Source organism: Heptranchias perlo, chromosome 41 (genome assembly GCF_035084215.1).
Source record: "Heptranchias perlo isolate sHepPer1 chromosome 41, sHepPer1.hap1, whole genome shotgun sequence".
Classification (NCBI taxonomy): Eukaryota; Metazoa; Chordata; class Chondrichthyes; order Hexanchiformes; family Hexanchidae; genus Heptranchias; species Heptranchias perlo.
In genome coordinates, this window is record NC_090365.1 from 241532 (window position 1) to 257428 (window position 15897).

At 44.0% G+C, this 15897-nt stretch overlaps 1 protein-coding gene across 1 annotated transcript in view; it reads right to left on the bottom strand.

Moving 5' to 3' along the window:
• Window positions 1–329: 329 nt before the first annotated feature.
• Window positions 330–15897, bottom strand: part of ptgir (prostaglandin I2 receptor) — a 48101-nt gene continuing 32533 nt past the window's right edge. The window contains exon 2 of the mRNA XM_067974822.1: window positions 330–965. Coding sequence (XP_067830923.1) covers window positions 738–965 — 228 coding nt within the window. The 3' untranslated portion in view covers window positions 330–737. The remainder of the gene's footprint in view (window positions 966–15897) is intronic.

Here is a 15897-nt window from a genome sequence, read left to right on the forward strand (position 1 = left end):
TTCATTCGTGCCACAGAAGGGAGCTCTATTTTGCCAGCATGCTGCCGCCCTCTCGTGGCAGGAAGCCGCCTCTGCAGCAGGTGCGTTGTGCTGACCGTAAACAGCACTCGCTGTCACAATCACATAATCTTTTCCAACATCATGTCATTGAAGCTAAGACTTTAGAACATTAAATTCACTGTATCTTACACCTTGATCGGATACAGCAGACCCTTGTAAAATGTCCATGCATCATAATATTTTTCAGCAGCGTGTTCAGGGCATATTTATATATATTATTAACGCCACCCCCTCAGTCCGACTATAAATTAATGCAGTCTGAATGGCACTTAGTTCAATAGTTTAATCCCCAATTTTTAGGTTAAAACAAAGCATCTCTTAACTCAAGTGAGCCTGGGTTCTTACTGATCGATCTGACTTGAAGGGTCAGCATTTTGAGCTGAGGGATTGGGTGAGATGTCCACAGATGCCTCAGAATAAAGCTCCTGCCCCCTGTTTAAGAGGGTCAAAGGTCGCTTGTCAAAGGCAGGAAAAGTAAGGAAGGCAATAGGAGTCAATCATTGCCGGGTGAAGGGCTAGCCTCTTTCCTTAGCTATATATGTTTGATCCCACTGCCCATCTCCCCCATCTCAATGGCCGCCACAGTCTTTCATTCCAAGATACCTCGTAAATCCTGAAGCAGGTGCCCTGGGTGCAGTGTCTCTTTGACAGTCACTTTGCCCCCCTCCCCCCCACAGTCAACACAAGGAAATGCTCTGCTGCTTTAAGGGCTCTTGGAAGGTGCTGCTCTTGAGGGAAGTGGCGAAACGGCAGCAAAGTATCCGCTGAATGCTCCGCAACACGGCCTTCCGAAATATGATGAAAATCCAGGGATCCACGATTGGGTTCAAGGCGTAGAAGCGAAAAGCCAGAAGATCTTCTTTGTCATTGTTGTCAGGACTGATCGCGTTGATGTATCCACGAATCTGGGGGGGGTGTGGGGCAGGGAGAGAGAGAAAGGAGAGGGGGAGAAATTAATGTGCATAAATGATAATCTATTGATAAAATGTCCGAATCTACATAGCATCATTTGTACCACTCGGCTGCAGAGTTTCCACCGCAAAAGAAAAAAGAATCTATGATTCTATAATCACATCGCAAATGACGAATGGCAGATCAAAAAGCAGCTTCACTGAGTTCAAGATCCTCACTGATACTTTCAATCCTCTGCTGATGTACAGTCGGCCGTTTCTAACAGGGAGGGAGTGAGGACCCTGGGATGAGAACTCCTCTGCTCCCTGCGCCTTGGTGACTCTCTTCAGTATTTCTATTGAACTGGTCAATCTAGTTGGACATGGGGAGTAAGTCAAAGAGTGCAGACACAACCCAGCCCGCACCTTAAAGTCATACATTCCGTCCTTATTTCTCTTTAATACTTTGGCAAAACTTGTAGAGGTAGAGCTGGTTGGAGCATATAAGTTTCTCTGCAGTAAGGCTGAGGATCTGGGAGATGCAAAACAGAGGTGCTACAGCACCAGCAATGGCAGGAGGCTGTAATTGTAGCGTGACAAGTTTACATAGGAGGTTTTCATTATAAATATGGACACAGGAATTTATAAAGGCAAAAGTTGGCAGCTTTATAAGATTTAAAAAATATATTACTAACTGATCTCCCGTGGCATTGCACACAAGAGTGTAGTCTTCAGGAGAAGTGGAATTAGAGGATAAATAGACTGGGGCGGGCAGATATAATTCAGGCCCCACTTCAAACTCATACCTTCTGTCCTTATTTTTATATCTCCATTATAAATGTATTAATAATGGAAATGGCCCAGAAAGAAAGATCTTGCATTTATATAGCGCCTTTCATGACCTCAGGACATCCCAAAGCACTTTACAGCCAATGAAGTACTTTTGCAAAGTAGTCACTGTTGTAATGTGGCAGCCAATTTGCACACAGCAAGATCCCACAATGTTGGTCATAATGACCAGATCATCTGTTTTTTAGTGACGTTGGTTGAGGGATAAATATTGTCATACTGTAATTACACCCTCCTGCCATTAGAGGCTCTGCAGCACCACCGCTGGTAGGATGGTGGCATTGCAGTGTGACAAGTTTACATAGATAGTTTCCATCATGAATATGGACACAAGAATTTATCATGCCAAAAATTTGACAGGAAATCCATGCAGATGTAGGATTTTTAATATATTATGTAGATGTGCGCCAAAAGAACAGTTCTTTCTCTCCTCTCTTCAGGTATATATTATATTCGGTAACAGTTACTGATTAGGGATCATATAATATGTGCAGCTCACTCTTAATCTTGTTATCTTGCAGCAAGTACAACAACTTGCATTTATATAGCACCTTTCAGACAGTAAGACATCCCAAAGCACTTCACAGGAGTGTAATCAGACAAAATTTGATACCAAGCCAAAGAAGGAGATAGATATTAGGACCGGTGACCAGAAGCTTGGTGAAAGAGGTGGGTTTTAAGGAGCATCCTGAAGGAGAGAGGGGTGGAGAGGTTTAGGGAGGGAATTCCAGACCCTAGGGCCCAGGCAGTTGAAGGCACGGCCGCCAATGGTGGAGTGAAGGAAGTGGGAGATGGGCAAGAGACCGGAGTTGGAGGAACGCAAAGTAGGGCTGGAAAATAGGTTTTTTAAAAAAGCTAAAAATAGTCCTATAAAAATTTCTCCCAATCTCCTTATAAACTTCACGTTGCATTTTATGTCCGGTTTTCACAGCTCAGCAGTAACTTGAACACTTAATTAGAAGCCCTTAAAGCTCCATTTCCGACAGGTGTTAATTTATTAAATAAGATTGCAAAGGTCAATCGCTTTGATGGCAAGAACGAGGTAAGAGGCTGTTTACTTTTTCCAGCTGAGTAAAAAAAATTAAAAATATTATGGCTCAATTCTCTCTAATAAAAATGGTTCCTTTAGCAGTCATTTCCTTTATAAGTCTCTGTGTACCGAAGATAGCTCACTGTATGTGAGATATTGCAAACAGTTTCTGTCAGATGTGATCAAGTCTTTCCTTCTTTCTATGTTTGTTTTCTGTGAATTCTGTGCACATCAAGTGAGAGTTGTTTGTGCTGAGGAATTGAACACTTCCCTACTTCACATACCAAGTGCCAGCACCAAACACTCCCAGGGCAGGTACAGCACGGGTTAGATACAGAGTAAAGCTCCCTCTACACTGTCCCATCAAACACTCCCAGGACAGGTACAGGGTTAGATACAGAGTAAAGCTCCCTCTACACTGTCCCATCAAACACTCCCAGGACAGGTACAGGGTTAGATACAGAGTAAAGCTCCCTCTACACTGTCCCATCAAACACTCCCAGGACAGGTACAGGGTTAGATACAGAGTAAAGCTCCTTCTACACTGTCCCATCAAACACTCCCAGGGCAGGTGCATCCTGATTGGGTTCAGAGTAAAGCTTTCTCTACATTGCCCGAACTATTTGCCTCAGCCCCAATCTCAGAAGAGTGCGACGTGTTAAATTTTCCTGCACCAGCCATCTTGTGGCCTCTCTGAGTGAGACTGCTGTGCTGTGGCTCGATACAAGGAGATGAGTTGAAATCACCCTGGATTTATTCCACCTGTTAACCTTGTACCAGCAAACAGAGGGGATTTTCATCTCACTGGTCTGGGCTGGATTGGAAGCCAGATCCCCTATTGAGACTATTTCTAAAGAAATGTAAAAAACAAAATCACCCCAGGCTAAAAGCCTGGGCCTATCTCTGCCATTGAGCTATTGGAGCTTAATTCCAGAATTTTAAAGGCCAGGTTTAATGCTGAGGGAAGAATATTACTTTTCACTTTCCTCTGTTAAACTAAACCCACATACCACAGCATTTGATGAATATTATTCCAACCAAATATTTTGGAGCCACTCTCCCAATATTAGAACCATATGGCCCTCAGTACAGTTCTGGAAAACATGTTTGTTGAGGTAATTATGTTGTTACTCAGCAACAAGTGACTTAGACGTTCATTTAAGGTTATTTTCCTCTGGCCTCATATTTTACTAATAAAAGGCACCACCAAGGTTGAAAAAAGTAGGAGAGTAGATCAAGGCGTTGTGATTAAAGTGACACTTCTAGATGGTAGCAGGACAGGACGGCTGAGGGAGGTGAGGAGTACCATGATTTTTAGTTCCTGCGTTAGAGTAGAGACAGTGCGATAACTTTTGATTTCAACACAGGGAGGAAGAAGGGAGAAGGAAGAACTTGTAGGATGGGGAATTTGGAGCAGCGCAGGAATGAGAAGAAAGCTCACGGAGCAATGATCATGGCAATATTAGTTAAATAAAGAAAACCTGGAAAGGCTGCATTGGAGACAAATGTTAGAGGTTAGAGATGAGATCTGCTGTGAGATGACAGACTTTCTTCTTGTATCCTGTACATGAGTGTGAGAGAGAGATTAGAAGGGCCTCTCCCAATATGAAAGTAGGATTCAAGTCTTGGTTAGAATCTAACTTTATAGAGAGCTGAGTCATTGAGGGGAAAGGAAATGTTTGGCCCAAAAGAGGAAAGTGACCTTCTTGCAGATGGCTTTAGCATGTATGTATCGCCAAAACATAAATACTTTGGTGACGTGGTGACACCACGCATTGCTATAGGGCAGCTGGAGGCAGATTATATGGCCTGATTCTGTTGCTCTTAGCCATGCTACCAAATGGAAACATTGAGTAGGCCCAGGTCCTTCCATACTTGGAAGAAGTGAGGGCGACAAATCAACGTTCAGTTTTTTAGTGACCTCTTTGCTCCCTGAGCAGTCTTGCCAGATGGGAGCACCGTGATTTCCAACCTCCCTGCGGGGACAATGGATTGTGTCTCAGCTGGTAAAAGATCCCACGGCCACTATTTCAAAGAAGAGCAGGGGAGTTCTCCCCGGTGTCCTGGCCAATATTTATCCCTCAACCAACATCACTAAAAACAGATGACCTGGTCATATATCTCATTGCTGTTTGTGGGATCTTGCTGTGTGCGAATTGGTTGCCGCATTTCCTACATTGCAACAGTCACTACACTTCAAAAGTACTTCATTGGCTTTAAAGTGTTTTGGGACGTCCTGAGGTTGTGAAAGGTGCAGTAGAAATGCAAGTTCTTTCCTTTTTCTCTTTTCACATGGAGGAAGGAAATTAAAAGGAAAGATTTTTTTTCTAGGACGCTCTCCATTGTGGGCGTATCTTCCAATACTGGATTCCGTACTCTGTTGTAATGTTTCAGCTGGATGTTGGTGGGGCCGAAAGTATGGAGCTCCTTTCAGTTCACAAAAGGTCCCATCGTAGTAGGAGAAGGAAAAAGAGGCAAGGAATTCCTAGTAAACTTTTCCTCCTTGGACATGGCAATGCAGACTGCCATTGGAGGCTGCTAATGAGCAGACCATAACCCAACTCTTCCTGCAACCTTAATGGGAAAAAGAAAGTGTGGAGATTGAGGAGGGGGAAGAGGGAACAAGAAAGAAATAACTTGCATTAATAAAGGATCTTTTGTTTCTTTAGAATGTCCCAAAGCTCCTGAAGTGCAGTCACCGTTGTTATGAATGGAAATGTGGCAGCCAATTTGTGTACAGCAAGATCCCACCAACAGCAGTGAGATAAATGACCAAATAATCTTTTTTGGTGGTGTTGTTTGAGGATGAATGTTGATCAAGAGAACTCCCTGCTCTTTCATAAAAAAAAGTGCCATGGGATCTTTAATGTCCACCTGAACCGGCAGTCTGTTTAATGTCTCATCCAACAGATAGCGCCTTTGACAATCCAGCACTCCCCCAGTACTGCACTAGTGCCAGCCTACATTTGGAGCCCAAGATGGAGATATCAAACCAGTCTTACTCGTATTGCAGGCTAGCTCCAGGGACCTCTAGGCCTTTAATCCCAGCCTGCCTGGCTGTGGGATATTGACCAAGTCGGGATCCAGTGCTGTTCCCACTTCTTCTCTAAGAGAGAGGTATTAGAGGAAGGGTAATCCAAGCTTCCATACAATGAAAGGGCTCCAGTAAAAGAGAATCGTTTGATAGAATGGTTGGTCCTGTAGCTTTTCTCCCCTCTTCCAATCAGGAAGTGACTAATCTCCACTTGGCATGGCACAACCATAAATAGACCTGTGGTAGGCGAGCCAAGCTGTACAAACAAGACCAGATCCCTGACCCCCCGCTCTCCTGTAACTACCAGTAATGCTGACGCTAGCTCCAAGCAAGGTTCTGATGCCCGAATCCGAACATCAGAATCACTTCTAATAAACGCCCTTAGAATCACAGAATGTTCCAGAACAGAATTGAATTCATTCAGCCCACCAACAACAGCAACAACAACAGCCTGCGTTTATACATCTCCGTATGTGTCTCGGTGTCAAATTTTGTTTGATAATCACTCCTGTGAAGTGGCTTTGGACATTTTACTATTAACGTAGTAAAACGTCCAAGGCCGCTTCACAGGAGCGATTATCAAACAAAATTTGACATCGAGACACATAAGGAGATACCAGGACAGGTGATCAAAAGCTTTGACAAAAAGGTAGGTTTTAAGGAGCATCTTAAAGGAGGAGAGAGAGGCGGAGAGATTTAGGGAGGGAATTCCAGAACTTAGGGCCCAGACGGCTGAAGGCACGGCCGCCAATGGTGGAGCGATGAAAATCGGGGACGCGCAAGATGCCAGAATTGGAGGAGCGCAGAGATCTCGGAGAGTTGTAGGGCCGGAGGGCCAAGTCTGTGCCGATGGTGTTTGTCTCCACAAGTCACCCAGTCTAATGCCACTCTCCTGCTCGTTCCCTGTACCCCTTAATATTCTTCTTTCTAAAGCAACTTTCAAAAGAATTTCTGGACTCTGCTTCAGCAACAGTTTGTGGCTGAGAATTCCACATTGTAACCGCCCTCTGTTTCTCTAAACTGCCCTTCAATTCATTTTGGGATTATTTTAAATCAGTGCGCTCTTTGTCACTGACTTGTTGCCTGGTGGAAACAATTTATCATTATTAGCCCTTCATAATCTTGAAGATCTCCATCAGGTTGTCTAAAAGTTGTCCATCAGCTCTTGTCAAAAAATAATTCCTAACTTCTCAAGCCTTTCTTCACCCCTCTTAATATCCCAGTGAATCTGTGCTGCATTATTTTTATATCCTTCTCAAAACTGTACACTGTAGTCTAAGTGAGTCCTAACTAAGGTGTTCCACAAGTTCAACATTACCTCCTCCTTTATCCAGGTGTCGGCCGTGACTCAGTAACACTCTCACCTCTGAGTCAGAAGGTCATGGGTTCAAGTCCCACTCCAGGAACTTGAGCACAAAATCTGGGCTGACACTCCTAGTGTAATACTGAGGGAGTGCTGCACTGTTGGAGGTACCGTCTATCAGATGAGATGTTAAACCAAGGCCCCATCTGCCCTCTCAGGTGAATGCAAAAGATCCCCTGGCATTATTTTGAAGAAGAGCAGGGAATTCTCCCCAGTATCCTGGTACATATTAATCCCTCAATCAACATCTCCAAAAACAGATTATCTGGTCATTTTTACATTGCTGTTTATGGGATCTTGCTGTGTGCAAATTGGCTGCTGCGTTTCCTACATTGACTACACTTCAAAAAAAGTACTACACTTTAGGACGTCCTGAGGTTGTGAAAGGCTCTGTATAAATGCAAATCTTTCTTTTCTTTTGAATTTATGCTACATTTAGATCCTTCTCATGTTGGGGTGCCCAAAATTGTACACTGTAGTCCAACTGGATCCTAACTAAGGTGATGTACAGGTTCAACATTACCTCCTTGTTTACCTCATTATGCAATGCTTCCTGACATTACCCCTGAATGGCCGAGCTCTAATTTTAAGGTTATGCCCCCTTGTCCTGGGCTCCCCCCACCAGAGGAAATAGTTTCTCTCTCTCTACCCTATCAAATCCTTTAATCATCTTAAACACCTCGATTAGATCACCCCTTAATTTTCTTATCTTGAGGGAATACAAGCCCAGTCTATGCAACCTGGCCTCATAATTTAACCCTTTTAGCCCCAGTATCATTCTGGTCAATCTGCACTGCACCCCCTCCAAGGCCAATATATCCTTCCTGAGGTGCGGTGCCCAGAACCGAACACAGTCAAAGTGGCTACATTCAGCTTTAAGTGTCTAGTGCTCCTGTTTATCGAGGAGAGAAACCCAATCCCAATAAAAGGGCGTCGCTGAGTAGCAGTGCTGCTCCCTAGTTCCTATCTCAAGGCAACCACCTTTGAACTCTAAGGTATCAGTCATAAACATAATTGGAAAAGATAGTGTGGCTGATAACTGCCCAATATCAACAAGTCATGGCAGAGTCTGCAGAGAATTTCCCAGCTCCTCCATGATTATTCTGCGCAAAGCAGTTTGTTCAACACCATGACTGGGTACAAAGAAAGAGAGGGATATTCCCACCCCAGCACTGTGTATACAATGCTCCACCCAGAACAGCACAAACATTCATCTTCAAGAATGGTCCAAACGTGAGGCACCTAGTATTCAAACCGTTGTGTATAATCCAGTCTGTGGCGCTTGAGTGCCAGCCAAATCGGATCCCCAATTCCCATCGCCCCACCATTGGCGGCCGTGCCTTCAGCTGCCTAGGCCCTAAGCTCTGGAATTCCCTCCCTAAACCTCTCTACCTCTCTCCTTCTTTAAGACGCTCCTTAAAACCTCCTTCTTTGACCAAGCTTTTGGTCACCTGTCCTAATATCTCCTTCTGTGGCTCGGTGTCAAATTTTGTCTGATACGCCCCTGTGAAGCGCCTTGGGACATTTTACTATGTTAAAGGCGCTATATAAATGCAAGTTGTTGTTGTTGATATCTGTCCAATCAAACTCGACAGAGTCAAGGCAGAATCTGTGGACAATTTCCACAGGTCCTCTGCAATTATTCTGCTCACAGCAGTTCACGGCCAATGTCCAACTGAGGCTGAAGACACTTGTGGGGGGAGGGGGGGAGCGGCTGACCTTTGGCTCTCAGGTTGGCACAGGCCTGGATTGTGCTGCAACAGTTTGATTACTAGGTGTTGCCTCATGTTTGGACCATTCTTGAAATAAAGAAAGACAGATTTTCATTTATATAGAATCATGGAAAGGTTACAGCACGGAAGGAGGCCATTGAGTCCGCGCTGGGCTCTATGCAAGAGCAATCCAGCTAGTCCCACTCCCCCGCCCTATCCCCGTGGCCCGGCACATTTTTTTGTTTCATGTACTTATCCAGTTCCCTTTTGAAGGCCAGGATTGAATCTGCCTCCACCACCCCCTCGGGCAGTGTATTCCAGATCCTAACCACTCATTGCGTAAAAAAAGTTTTTCCTCATGTCACCTTTGGTTCTTTTGCCAATCACCTTAAATCTATGCCCTCTAGTTCTTGACCCTTCCGCCAATGGGAACAGTTTCTCTCTATCTACTCTGTCTAGACCCCTCATGATTTTGAATATCTCTATCAAATCTCCTTGCAACTGTCTCTGTTCCAAGGAGAACAATCCCAGCTTCTCCAGTCTATCCACGTAACTAAAGTCCCTCGTCCCTGGAATCATTCTAGTAAATCTCCTCTGTTTTACAGTCAATTAAGTACTTTTGCAGTGCAGTCACTGTTGTAATGTAGGAAACATGGCAGCAATATGATAACGACCAGATAATTTGTTTTTCGGTGTTGGTTGAAGTATAAATGTTGGCCAGGACACCGGGGAGAACTCCCCTGCTCTTCTTTGAAATAGTGCCATGGGACCTTTTATGTCCACCTGAGAGGGCAGACGGGGCCTCAGTTTAACATCTCATCTGAAGGAGGAGAGGCAGAGAAATTTAGGAAGATAAATCCAGAGCTTGGGGCCTTGACGGCTGAAGGCACGGCCAACAATGGTGGGATGAAGGGAGTGGAGGATGCGCAAGATGAGTGTTATCAGAAAACTGAGATCTCAGAGGATTATAGGGCTGGAGAAAGTTACAGAGATAGAGAGGGGCAAGGCCATGGAGGGATTTGAACACAAGGATGAGGGAACTATTTAAGCCATTGAGGCGGTGAAGAGCCACATAGCTGATCCCGAGTGTCAAAGGATTGAGATATGAGGATAGACCGAAGAAACTCGGGCTCTTTAAGCCTTGAAAGGAAGTGACTGAGAGGGGACCCTATAGAGATCTAGGAGATGTTAGATTGTATGGGTAAGGCTGATCTGGAGCATGACTTTAAGATATGGCAGCAGGACTACAACAACAGAAATTTGTATTTATACGGCACCTTTAACATAGAAAAATGTCTGTAAAGAACTTCACAGAGATCTAATAAAAAAAAGACATTCAGCCAAAGAAAGAAATATTAGGACAGGTGACCAAAAACTTGGTCAAAGAGATAGGTTTCATGGAGAGTCTTAAAGGAGGAGAGGGAAGTGGAGAGGTTTAAAGGGGAAATTCCAGAGGCTAGGCGGCTGAAGACACGAGGATAATGGTCGGGTAAAGAGAGAGGGAGATGCACTGACCAGAGTCAGTGGAATGGAGAGTTTTAGGGGGGTGGTGGAGTGTAGGGCTGGAGGAGGTTGTAGAAACAGGTAGAGAGGAGGAGACCCCCATCCAATCTTGGGTTGTCTGTACCATTTCCAAGTCTGTACGTTATAACGTGAAAATGTTTAATTTAAACTCAGCCTCCAGTCACCCTCCCGCTTTCGCTACCCTCACTGCAAGGGATGGGGAGGGAGGCAGTGAGGTAAGGAGCCAAGTATAAGCATTCTGTATCCACATTTCCACAGACAACCTCAGACACAGCGATAGGTTTGCAGCATTATAAAAGACCTGATAATAAATTCCATGTATGGGAATTGGGCAGATTGAATCTATTTAAGGGCATTCTGATGATCTCATCAGCCACAAGAGCAATGGGGATGTTGCTGCCAACAAGCAAGTTTGCCAGTTCACGTGGGATGAAGGAGTTAGACTGAGAACTTGTGGAACTCTTAATGTCGAGGGGGAGGAATCCTGTTCTTGTGTCTTTGAGACATCCCAAGCTCAGAATCTGACATGCTTCAGCATGGAGGGAGTGAGGGGTTTCAAAACTGAGCCAGACAATCGCAGTCTGCCTCTCAAGTTCAATTGTTTACTGTTTCGCTCGCATACTTAGTAACATTTTAGACAAAGAAGTGCACCTTCAGATGAAACTGCTAGCAACTCCCCACATTACACAGTGAGTAACCTTTCCCCTTGCTGAATAAACGGTGACCGTACAGTTACATTACAAGAGCGAATACACTTCAAAAGAACTTCATTGGCTGTAAAGCGCTTTGGGCCGTCCCGAGGTTGTAAAAGGCGCGATAGAAATATAGATCTCCCTCTCTTTTCTTTCTTTCCGTTGATCTAAAGAAAAACACTGAACCAAAGCAAGGGACCAACGTGAGAGAACAGCTGTCATTTCCTGTTAATCTTTTTAACTAAAACAAGGAAATTGGATGTTTGTTTTATCAGTTACTGGGCATAAATATGAGAATCGTGTCCAGCGACAGATTAACTGCAGTTCATTTCTTTTGAAATGACGGAAGTTCCGTTTTTTTTGATAGGATGTTTTTTAACTAGTACAACTCTTTGATGTAGTCAAGGACTACATTAAGCCCGTGGTAAATGTACCACCCGAGGTGGTCCTGAATCATACAGACCAGTAGGTCCTAACTCCCATCGCTGTCCTGTGGTGAGTTAGCTAATCCCAGCTGGGGCGAGCAAGGGGGCTATAATTGGCCTCAGTGTCCCTGGGTCAGGTATGTGTGGGTATGTGGATGTTGGATACAGGATTTGGCTTGGCTGTGATGCTGCCCATGGTTGAATAGGCTGTTGACACTCCTTATCGAGGCTCGCGCAGGAAGGATAGCCACTTGGCTGAAGTATCAGAGGGCTGAGTTCAGCAAAAACCAGCGAACAAACAGTGGACCTTGCTAGTCTGGATGGTACCACATGGAGGGGAGGGCAATGGAAGGGGAGAAGGTGGGGTACATTAATCCATTAAATCTTTCCACATCAATCTATAACCAAGTCGAGAAACCCTGCCAGACTCCTTCAATTCTGGCCTCTTGCATATCCCCAATTTCTTTCACCCCACCATTGGCGGCCGTGCCTTCAGCTGCCTAGGCCGTAAGCTCTGGAATTCCCTCCCTTAAACCTCTCCGCCTCTCTCTCTCCTCCTTTAAGATGTTCCTTAAAACCTACCTCTTCGACCAAGCTTTTGGTCCCCTGTCCCAATATCTTCTTATGTGGCTCGGTGTTAAATTTAGTCTGATTTATGCTCCTGTGAAGCGTCTTGGGACATTTTACTACGTTAAAGGCGCTATATAAATGCAAAGTGTTGTTAAACATAAAACAAGTGCCTTGAGTAGACTTGGGGATGAATAGTCACTGACGTTGTTGAAGTTATAAATCCGCAATAAAAATTTTACGACATAGTAACAATGAATATTTAACAATTAAAGCACGTTTTGTTTTGACACATGGTCTTAGAGCTTGGTCTGTTCTGCGTTGATAAGAATGTCTAAGATTTGTTGAATATTCCTTTGTGTTCTTGTATGAGGTGCATAAAGCGTTTGTGTAATATCCATTAAATCTTTTACAATCAATTTGAAGCGTCTGATCAAAGCAACACCCAGCTTACAGATGGCCTGTTACTTTCTCCTGCGGGCTTGTTGCTGTTTACATTTGGTCTTATTCCTGCATTCTCCATACAAGCCTGACGCAGGCTGAGGGTTGCCAACTCTGATTGGACACATTCTTGGAGGTTTTGTCACATGACTTCTCACCGCCAACTGCTCCCGCCATTGGTCCCCATCCTTGCGGCGCTCCACCTTCTCCAGCCAATTGGAAAGCAAACAGACTCTTGCTTATTTGTTAGGATGATTCTTGACTATCAGTCAAACATCTTTTTTATTCCAAGCTGTAATATTTTTTTATAAATAATAAACAAAAGTGATCAAAAAAAATGAAAATAACACCCAATTTTTTTTATGCCCCTATGATCTTTCTCCACGGGTGTTTGCTCGCAGCGGGTGTCCAGGAGATTAATCTTTAATCCCTGGAGTCTTCAGGGCAATCCTGGAGGGTTGGCAACCCTACTCTGACTCACCCTATTGGTTGAATGCCCAGACCGGGCCTTAGTCAAATTTGGTTGATACACAAATGGCCAAGATGATCACTTTAGTACTGGGGACACCAGCTTAAAATAAAAACAAGACTAGACTTGTATTCCCTCGAGTATAAAAGATTAAGGGGTCATCTGATTGAAGTGTTTAAGATGGTTAAAGGATTTGATTGGGTAGTTAGAGAGAAACTATTTCCTCTGGTGGGAGAGTCCAGAACGAGGGGACATAACCTTAAAATTAGAGCCAGGCCGTTCAGGGGTGATGTCAGGAATCACTTCTTCACACAAAGGGGAGTGGAAATCTGGAACTCTCTCCCCCAAAAAGCTGTTGAGGCTGGGGGTCAATTGAAAATTTAAAAACTGAGATTGATAAATTTGTGTTGGGTGAGGGGATTAAGGGTTACGGAACCAAGGCGGGTAAATGGAGTCAAGATACAGATCAGTCATGATCTAATTGAATGGCGGAATCGGCTCAAGGGGTGGAAGGGCCTACCACTAATCCTATATTCCTAGGGGTGGGACAAAGCAGGGAAGAAAAATAATTAGGAAATTAAGAGCAAGAAGGAAGAACGGTTTTGCCCAAAGTGTAATAAGGATATTGAATTAGTTCCGAGGGAAGAATATTGAAGTGGACCGGTATAAGTAGGTTCAAGAGACAATTAGATGTTTTCTCGGCGAGAGGATGGATCGATGGACATGGTGAGAAGTTGGTTGGTTGGTTTGGTCCATGAGGAAGCTTTTTGGGTCTAATGGCAGCTCCTTGTTCGTAAAAGTAATCTGTTCTTATGTAAGATTTAACTGTGCCACTAAAATGATTTAATTAAAATGACCCAAAGGTCATCGACCTGAAACATTAACTCTGTTTCTCTCTCCACAGATGCTGCCTGACCTGCTGAGTGTTTCCAACATTTTCAGTTTTAATGAAAATGTTTTCTAGTCCACCCTTTTATGACAAATGAAACTCATCATAAGGTAAAAGGCACAAACTAGAAAATCTTACTCTCCTTTTTCCTAAATTCCAAACACTCCGTCCTTGCTACTCTTCTTCCTCCCTGTATCCTCAATACGTTCAAACCAACGCTCCTCACACCATCTCCTACTCCAACCCATTCTTTTCCAGGACTCAAAATTGGGGAACTCGTCACCTCCCTTCAGTCTTCTCCTCTCCTCTTACAATCCACAGTTTCATAAAACCTAAGCTTAGCATCAATTAATACTTCCTGATTTCCCTGGTCTTCTCTCCTCTGTCTTAAACCTGCACCATGGCCCATGGCTTTTGTACCAGGGTTCTCATTGAAAAGGTCTATTTTAAAATAGGTGTCAGTGCTGGTAGATTGCTCCATTATCCAGAAACATGTACAGGAGCTTCCTAAGGCAATTTTCAACATTCTCTTCCCTTAGCTTCAAGCTACTATTACTCTACTATGTTTTCCTTGGATATTGGTTGGCATAACGACAGCATGAAGTAGCAGACCACTGTCACAAAGGATACGTCTTTTAAATTTGACCCTGTCGATTAGTGAGATCCTGTGTGGATATTTGCGTTGAAGAGCAGCTAAAAAAAAGACTTGTATTTATATAGGACCTTTCACGACCTAAGGGCGTCCCAAAGCACTTTACAGCCAATTAAGTACTTTTTTTTTTGAGAGGCACATTTTATTAGAGGGAAGCGAACAAGGGATGTTGTAAATTTGGAAATGGTTCATTGAGCAGCTGATGGTTATGCTGACTTGAAGACTAGTAGTCAAGATTGACACGCTGGGCAGGATTTCCAACTTGGCACCCGGGAATAAAACAGGTAGTGCCGATCGGCCGCTCTCCAATTCTGGCCTCTTGAACATCCCCGATTTTAATTGCTCCACCATTGGCGGCCGTGCCTTCAGCTGTCTAGGCCCTAAGTTCTGGAATTCCCTCCCTAAACCTCTCTGTCTCTCCACCTCTCTCTCCTCCTTTAAGACACTCCTTAAAACCTACCTCTTTGACTAAGCTTTTGATCACCTGTCCTAATATCTCCTTATGTAGCTCGGTGTCAAATTTTGTTTGCTACTTGCCCCTGTGAAGCCCCTAGGGGCGTTTTACTGCGTTAAAGGCGCTATACAAATGCAAGTTGTTGTTATAGAAACTGCCTGATATTCAGTTGTTTTTATTTTATTTGTGGGATGTGGGTGTCGCTGGCAAGGCCAGCATTTATTGCCGATCTCTAAACTGAGTGGCATGCTAAGACCACTTCAGAGGGCATTGGTGTGGGACTGGAGACACATATAGGAGAGGCGGGGTAAGGACGGCAGGCTTCCTTCCTCCAAATGGCATTAGTGAACCAGTTATTTTTTTTTAACGACAATCCAACAACTTCGCGGTCACTTTTACTAATACCAGCTTTTTAAAAACAGGACCTGTTTCTGGCTGAGAATGGAGATTACTTCATATAAGAGGTATGTTTCCTGTAATTTAAATCAGGGTCAATGTTTCATTTTTGATTGCCTGAGGAACTTTCCAGATTTCCCCCTCCCCCAATTGGCCTGGGTATTTAGCCTTTCCCAGAAGATCACGTGGTCTCCTGGAGGGGTGAGCAGCATCTGTACATGATACATAAGGCCTGTTCGGACCAGTAGGTCTTTTCCTGTTCTGTCATTTTCATATGTTTGAATTCAAATTCTCAAACTACCATGGTGGGCTTTGAACTTACATTCCATGAGATTTTTAGTCCAGGTCTCTAGGTTACTAGTCCAATAACATAACCGCTATACTACCATACCCTTTCCATGCTGGCCTTACAAGACTCATATTTAAATACTTCTTTAATACCGCACATGG